General features: G+C 34.9%; 1 protein-coding gene across 1 annotated transcript in view; it reads right to left on the reverse strand.

Annotated features, from left to right (window-relative positions):
- Nucleotides 1–8,778, reverse strand: part of HDAC9 (histone deacetylase 9) — a 908,040-nt gene that overhangs the window by 120,308 nt on the left and 778,954 nt on the right. The window contains exon 24 of the mRNA XM_077757662.1: nucleotides 7,022–7,140. Within this exon, the coding sequence (XP_077613788.1) occupies nucleotides 7,022–7,140 (119 nt within the window). The remainder of the gene's footprint in view (nucleotides 1–7,021; nucleotides 7,141–8,778) is intronic.

Consider the following 8,778-nt stretch of genomic DNA (forward strand, 5'->3'; position numbering starts at 1 on the left):
AGACATGAAGATTTTGCCATGTGAGACATATCTGAAGTTTGTTTTACAGATAAGAAATCTTTGGAAAAACTGAACACTAAATATTTTTTCAGGGTTTGCTTCAGAGTTGGACTATATATAACAGAATAACTATGTCAGGCATAATGTGAGAAGTAAATTAGCAAATACAAACAGACAAACTATGTCTCAAAGTAAAGATTGTGTGTGTGTGTGCACGTGCACGTACGTGCATACAGTCATAGGTGTATTTGAAGTGAAGCCTATGGATTCCTTCTCAGAATGTTTTTAAAGCATAAAATAAAGAACACAGATACAAAAGGAAATTATTGTACTGATATAACTACCAAAATATGGGGGAAATTCATGGTCCAATACGTCTAATTTTATATTCGTGCATCAAGTGACAATTGAGCAGCAAGTCTGATCTATACCATCACTTCAAAGTAATGATGAGAGTAACTGATTATTGCAAATACCTACACAGCAATAAAGTGATATGTAAATAGCTATCATTTCTATTGGTGATAAAGTCACCTGCTTTACTCATATTGTTATGGTTTGTTGCCTACTTTTATAATGAAAAGAAATACCTTCTTAAATTCATACAGCTAATAAGGGGCAAGTAATTGTTTTACGAAAAAAATAATAATGTAATTTTTTTCATCCAAGTTCATGAGCCCCCTGAATTCTATCCATGGACTCCTCGGAGGTCTGTGGCCCCAAATTTAAGAGCTTCAGAGACAGAAATATGCCTATCATCCATTCATCTACCTCTGCTTCTAAATGGCTCCTTAAATCTGCTGCAGGTTGTAAAATCAGATAGACAGTCAAGTACACTAATTATATATGTAAGAAGTTAAGCAGAAACTTAGCAAGAACAAGAAGGTAGGTTTATACCTTTATAAATGTGCTTTCTGCATCTATTTTTGCATTTCATACATGCTGTTTATTTTTTGACTTTCAAATGTATTTCAGATAGTTCAATTGCTAAAAATGCATCAATGGATAACTCACTCTTGATGAGCATATTAATAATGTCACAATCCAAGTACACTTCAATATATCAAAACAAACTGCATAGCTTTTAGGCAGGTACAGCCTAAGTTATCTTCATCACAAAATAATAATGCATTATTTTTCTTTAAAAGCATTGCCATTTATTCCAATCACCCCCAGATTTATTATTAAATAAGAATGCGTATGGGTATGGAAATGAGATGTAGACACTTCTCTTACTAACCTGACTTTCAAGTGAATGGGCCATAAACTACTATTTACCAAGAATGTTGCACAGCTTCCTAGGACTTCTTGCTAACCTCTTCCCATTTTGTTCAAATAAGAGTCTCAAATATTTTCCAAGTTACAATATTTGCGTTGTATATTTTGTGTTCAAAAACATCATCTATATGCCCATATATTTGCTGAATGTTTAGAATTGTTGAAATGATACCACAAAAAAATTAAAAACTATTAACTCAAAATGCTTAATCATTTATTCCTTATGTTGCAGGTATACTTGTTATTTCTTTACTCTCCCATATTTCCTTCTAATTAGGAAACTAATTTGAGGGGAACCTGACTGGTTCAGTATGTTAAATGTCTAACTCTTGTTTGGAGCTCACATCATGATCTCATGGTTTATGAATTCAAGCCCCGCACTGGGCTCTTCATTGTATGACTGTCTGACAGTGCAGAGCCTGCTTGAAATTCTTTCTCTTTCCCTATTTCTCTGCCCCTCCTGTGCTCTCACTCTCAAAATAAATAAATAAAATAAACTTTAAGATGAAAAAAGGAAACTAATTTGATTGCAAAATTAGTGAGAGACAAAGATTTGAACATAGATCTTCTGACACTGTACTTTCCTTTAATTTTTCATCTTTACTTCTGGTTTGTTATTTTAAGGATTCACTCTTCCACTGTCCTGCTTTTCTGAACAGAGATGAACTGAATTATCCTGGGGCGCCTGGGTGGCTCAAACGGTTAAGCGTCCGACTTCGGCTCAGGTCATGACCTCACGGTTCGTGGGTTTGAGCTCCGAGCTCAGAGCCTGGAGCCTGTTTCAGATTCTGTATCTCCCTCTCTCTCTGACCTCCCCCTGCTCAGGCTGTTTGTCTCTCTGTCTCTCAGAAAGAAATAAAATATTTAAAAGAAAATGAAATGAATTATCTTACCATCTAGATTCTAGTAGGTATTAACAGCTGGAACTTAGTGCTTTTGTTCAAGGCCTACTGCTACAAGGAAACTATGACTTCCCCCTTTAATATTTTATTACTTTTAACACTATTTCTATTAAAAAGGAAATGCTGAACAAGTGACCACTGTCAGAAACACGTTTGTGTTAGTTAAAATATTATAAGAAATATGAATATGTTGTCTAAGCCTTATAAAGAAGTGGCAATGATAGGGGGACAGCAATTACAAAAAAACATGCAAGTGAATAGGATCAAGTTCTTTCTAGGTTTTGATAATGGGGAGAAAATTAGAGACAGAGGCTAGCCATGGACATATTAAGATATGAGTAGAGTCGTCAGTGGGAGAACAAGAAAAAAAAGTCAACTTCACTAAAATATATTAAACTCTGGCTCAGTCTGCTTTTGACTCTGGACAAATAAAATGCATAGACAGAGGATATTTTGAGCCATACACTCTGTAGACTCAGGGATGAAGCACATATATCTGTCATAAGCTGATGAAGTGGACTAACATAGCCTCATCTATTGAACAAGTTTGTTTCTTGGCACTTATTTGTTGACTAGTTTAACACTCAACTTCTTAGAGACTTATTGTTGAAGGACTGGCCAATCAAGGATTTTTTATACTTCCTCAGGAAAAACTCAAAGCTAAGTATGAATTCATTTATACAGGTAACTGTCTCACAACAGTACTCTCCCTGCCAGGCAGACATTCACAGTGGGGTAAAAGGAGTAAGAGGATCACTAAAAAGGATGAAACATTTTCTCAAAAAGAAGATGATAATTCAAGACTAAGGTAAGTTATTTGATTTCCCCTTAATTAATAGTTGTTCTTTACATGTCAAAATAACATTTATTTATTTGTGGAGGACTATAAAAATGCTTCATGTTTGTAAAAGGGACATATTTTTTTATCATCTCACAATGACTTTTTAAAAATTTTCTTTTAATGTTTATTTACTTTTGAGAGAGAGAGAGACAGAATGTGAGCAGAGGAGGGGTAGAGAGAGTGGGGGAGACAGAATCCAAAGCGTGTCCCAGGCTCTAGCTGTCAGCGTAGAGCCCAATGCAGGAGCTTGAACTCACAAACCATGAGATCATGACTTGAGCTAAAGTTGGACACTTAACTGACTGAGCCACCCAGGTGCCCCCACAAGGACTTCTGAATTATTCCAAAGACAGGGAAAACTGTTGTTCACATGATAAAAGAAATTTGCACATAGTTCACTATGCGAAGGCAATGAAAGCAGAGAATATGTAAATATGTTGAAAAGAAAGAAAATATATGTTTTATTGTAAATTAATTTGAACTGAAGAAACTATATTTTTTATGTAGACAACACTGTAAACCCAGGGAGTGTTGTAATCTAGTGAATTAATTTCATTCAATTTTATTGTTGGAACATGGCACTTAACTGTCATGCCAACCTTCTTAAACTGTAACCTAAAGGTATTTAGATCTGAAAGAGAGTATTTTAAATAATATTTTAATGTTTGCTGATTTATTTTGAGAGAGAGCAGGAGAGAGAGAGTGAGCGCATGAGCACAGGTAGGGCAGAGAAACAGGCAGAGAGAGAATCCCAAGCAGGCTTCACACTGTCAGTGCAGAGCCCAATACGGGGCTCCACCTCATGAACCTTGACATTATGACCTGACCCAATATTAAGAGCTTAACTGACTGAGTCACCCAGGAGCTCCTATATGAGAGTGTTTTAAAAAGATACACTGAAAATTTCATGGTAAAGTTTGATGTAGGGTTTAGGGTAGGACACAAAGATACTTACTTCTTTCCATGTAGGCCTTAATTCTGGTGGTTAATTGAAAAATTAGCATAGATTTAAAATAACTAATTCAGACAATTTATTTAAAACTTCAACACAAATATGAGTATTTTTGTTGTAGAGAACATTTAATATGTAAAGAAATGAGAGGAGAAGAGAGGAAGGAAGAAAAAGAGTACTTGCCAAGAATCAGCTTTGATTTAAATCACCTTTATATTTGAACTGAAATTTTTGTCATAGTATCAACCAATTCTTTTTTAAAAAATCAGATAGCTAATTATATATCCAAATACAAACGAAAACACTTTTGTTTTGACTTAATTTATCTTTTACTTTCAGGGGTATTAAACAAAACTATTTTAAAAGATTTATTCAATGTACTATGGCAGTAAAATTTTAGCATCTCTGACACAATAATATCTTCCAAACCACTCTCTAAAATCCTTGGACCTTCTACCTGGGACAGAGGGGACTTTAGGTGGAATGGGAAAACATTAGGAGATGAATTTGTTTCTGTAATTTCTACCTACTTTTTACTATAGGTTTTAATCCATTTTTAGCCTCATTTTAGGACTCCTCTCAAATGGAAGATGACTTCTGACATAGGACAGTGAAGGACCATATTGATCACCTATGAAGAACTTTCAGACCAAAACAACATAAATGCATCTGCCAGGTGGTTAGAAAAAGAACAAAGAGAGCCAGGACTGAGCTATATGGGGAATAACTATACAGCTGTCTGGTCATCTTAACCTCTACCCAGTTTATGGTAGCATCTCTAAAAAATATAGCTGGCATACTCAGGCCTGTAGGAGATGACACATACAAACCGTTGCCCACATGTGATGCTCTGTGGTTTTTCATTTAAGTATCTGGGGACTAGTCAGTGTCTATCACAGACTACACTTGTGGAATTAAGGGTCTTGGGCACCGAAATGGCCTCTGCAATGTGCATCCAAGTGGTCGATTTTCAAGCATTCTATGAACATTGTTTTCTTTAGTGGAAACAAATCCAATGAAAGTCTCATGCAAGGTTATCTAACTACAAATTCAGAGTAAGCATTTTGATTTTAACCCCAATTATTTCAGATAGTAAAATAAATTTTCTCACCTATGAAATATGTTTTAGATAGCCTCTACTATAATCTCTGAGTTCTAATATTTCCTTTTCTCATCGTCTATCTTTTCCTTATTAAACTCTAAGTATTCAAGAGAGGCCAATTATTAAATCAGTTAAAATTTATGTTTGTATAGTTTTCTTAGGAAACAAGTCACTTGGTAAGGAAACAGATGGTATGTTGAGTAGAAATTATATAAGAAGGGAAAACAGATAAAGAGGGCTAAGAGGCTAGAGAGACTATAGACAAACTCATCTTGGCATAGAAAGCAATGAATAGCTTCCCCCCAAATGGATAAAGAAACACAATATAATAAAGGTCCTGGTGCATTGTACTGAAGCTAAAAAGAAGTAGAAACCATGCTTCTTATATCTATGCCTAAAATAAATGATGCTATTCCTACTTTCTATTCTACCTTCCAAGATGACACTTAATGTTTGAACTTCACTTGACAAAAAATGAACAAAAAAGAAAACAAAAAGATCAATTCCTAGCAGCTAGTTCTGAGAAATGGACTCATTATACCTTGCCTCCTTGGCAGGAAGAAAGACCCAAATACAAACATTCCTCCTTCCCGAGGGAGATTCCTGGATTTTTCTAGATTTCTGTCTTTGCTCCATGTGTTTTCTATTGTTTGGGTTTATCTCAACTTGGGTAAAAGCTCTTTTCTTTTTCTTTTTTTTTAAACTAAACTCTTCACCATTCTTGATGCTAATGAGGTTTATCTGCAGTGGAAAAATGTACTTCCATTTGACTGGAACTCCATGAAGAAAGAAAAGGGATCATAAAGACATCTGATAAAACCAAACACCTCTCTATTCAATTTTACCAAACTTGTGAATTATTATGCTTTGTTTGTGTTTGTGGAGTTGCCTCTTTCAATATGTTTTCAATAGACAACAAGGCACCAAAAACCCTGGGTAAATAATAGATGTTAAAAATAGCTACTACCTAACAATGTTACTGGAACAATTAGAGCACAAAAAACTCTCTCACATGAGAAGCCAACTAAAAACAAAGGTTGGCATGGTGCTGGTTCTTTGGTTCTTTTTAAATTAATAAAATACATTTGCTCTAAACTCATCTCTCACACTTAAAAACTATTTAGGTTGTTTTTACTTGTTTCAACTCCTATTAAAATACACAATAGTCAATCCTATTCTTTGTGGACTTCTGCTTTTTTTCTTCTTCTCTTTTATACATATCCAGAGTGCCAGCATACATTTGTATGTGTTGACTATATGTATGCTTATTTTCATACTCAGAGAGCATGAGAATTGTTCTCGACGAAAGCCTCTTTCTAGTCAGATATCATTAGGTCACACTATTGAAATGCATGCATAACACAAAATTCATTTATTCATTTGGTGTGCAGTAGAACAAACACCAAATGCTAAGGAACATAACCAAAAAGTTAATCTTTGTAAAACGAAAGACCAGTAGAGATCCTGAGCATTGTCCATACGCTTGTAGATAGCCACTGGCTGAGGGCAACTATACTTTTGTATTCAAAACCAAGAGACCATAGCATTATTAGGAAACATGTGTTTTTACCACATGTACAATGGAATAAAAACAGTGACTTCCATTCTCTTTGCAAAAAGCCCAGTAGCTTTTCTAGACTCATGATCTCTCATGTCTTTTAATGCATTTTAAATAGAAGTCCTATCACTTCTGCCTTTAAGTAGTAAAACAGGACTCTGGGAAAACATAAAGGTTCTGAAATGCCCCATCAAGTCTACCAAAGAAAACAATTTAACACTGTTTGTTTTAAAGGCAAACATATACAGAGAGATGAATCTGACAAAATAGATTTTAACTGTTTTCAAAAGTCTTACCTAAGGTTACGAGACAAATGTAAAAGGTGCCATCCGTTTTAAAGACCTAATATGTCCTAACATTTCATAAATTCCTAAAAGATAATACTCACATTTTGCTGTCACTTTGTACCCCCCCAGAGGAGGGGCATGGCCTTCTAATGCATCAAATCCAGCGGAAACTAGGACCATGTCTGGATCAAACTCTTTGCCCACAGGCGTCACTACAGTCCTGCACAGTAAAAAGGCGACCAGTTACACATGGGAATGGTGAATACCTTTAAAAACTGAGCAATGAAAATGACTTGGCACAACCTCAAGAACTTCCCAAGAATAAAGAGAAGGGGAAAAGAAAACACCATTTGAACAGATCAAAAAGTTATCATTTCCTTAATAGTGAATCACTGTTATTTTAGCATCCCAATTCAGTCTTTTTCTTTCATCTTTTCTCCCCCTCTAAATTAAAAAAAAAAAAAAGCTTTACAGGTACACTCTAAAGCCCATCACATTACATGCACATCTGTGGCTGCTTTATCCCACTGCCTATAAAAAAAAAAGTGCTTCTTCCAAGGGAGTGACTAATGTTTTACAGAGGAAAGTCGAAGCTTTAGTGAAAACCTGGCTTGCTCCAGTTAGTGAGAACTTGGTGTAAATTTGAACTATAAATTTCTTTTGAGAAAAAGTTGCTTTCCAAACTTAAAAAAAAAAAACCATTTTTAAATATTTGTCATGGTAGGGGGTAACTCCTGCAAAGGAAAAACACAAAATACTTTTAATAGAATCCAGACTCTAATGTTAAGTAAGTCTAAGGTCAGAGACACCAGGAATGTGGCAGCCGCATCCATGACAGCACCCCTGCTGGCCCTACTCAGACACGTCAGCATTCACCTCTTCAGTGTGTTCAGGCTGCCCTAAACCCTTATTTCCTCAGTGCTGGGTTTGATAGGAAATGATCAATAGATGGTCCTGGGATTCATAAAAAAAAAAAATAATAATGTAGGCTTCAAGACTAATGTGCCGTTATTTAAATTCAGATTTTCAAAGACTATTTAATAAATTGGGACACTGCCCCAAATAGCAAATTTAAAAAGTGGTAAGGTGTCTTATGTGGATTTAGGGGAATAACTGCACCGAATATTAAAATTGTTAACCTTAAGTAGTGACAAAATTGATTTCTTTTAATTTTTTTATGTTGGCCAAACTTTCATATTTTTACAGTGACCACATACTTGTTCGACACTTAAACATTTAAATAAGAAGCTGTTAAAGTTATACAATAAAGGACAGCTATTTGAAATTTACCTAGAGATATAAATGAATGAAATGTTTTTCATAATTCCACTAGTGTTATAAAAGTATAAAAGTTTAATATTTCAAGCTTTTCAATGTAGATGTAAGTGACTTTCATGCTAGTCTTTCTAACAATTGTAAAGCCACTCATATCTGAGTTATTAGGCCACCAGTGAAACTAAGTGAAAACCTAATTTTGTTTATGATATACAGNGAGTGATACCTTCAATCCTTTTCCTTCCCAATAATGCCACCACTTACATTATAATTTTCATAAGAGTATTACAAATCACCAATTCACTACTTTCATATGAGCGAAATATTTGGAATATTATATACTGGAATAAATGGTCCAAAGAATGAAGAGTGTTCTATTAATAGAACTCTATTTAGTATGATTAATCCTATGTACTCTTTTAGCAAACAAACAGTACTCATAGGAAAATATCGAGGTAGATGATTAAACAAAACTGTCATCCAATCACATGCATCATAGTAACCAATCTTCTACCTCCTTTCCCTCTCTGGGAAAAGTTTCTCCCCCTCCTTTTCTTCTCCCCTCCCCCCTCCCCATCTCAAA

The sequence above is a fragment of the Crocuta crocuta genome, unplaced genomic scaffold, assembly GCF_008692635.1.
Source record: "Crocuta crocuta isolate KB4526 unplaced genomic scaffold, BGI_CrCroc_1.0 scaffold62, whole genome shotgun sequence".
Classification (NCBI taxonomy): Eukaryota; Metazoa; Chordata; class Mammalia; order Carnivora; family Hyaenidae; genus Crocuta; species Crocuta crocuta.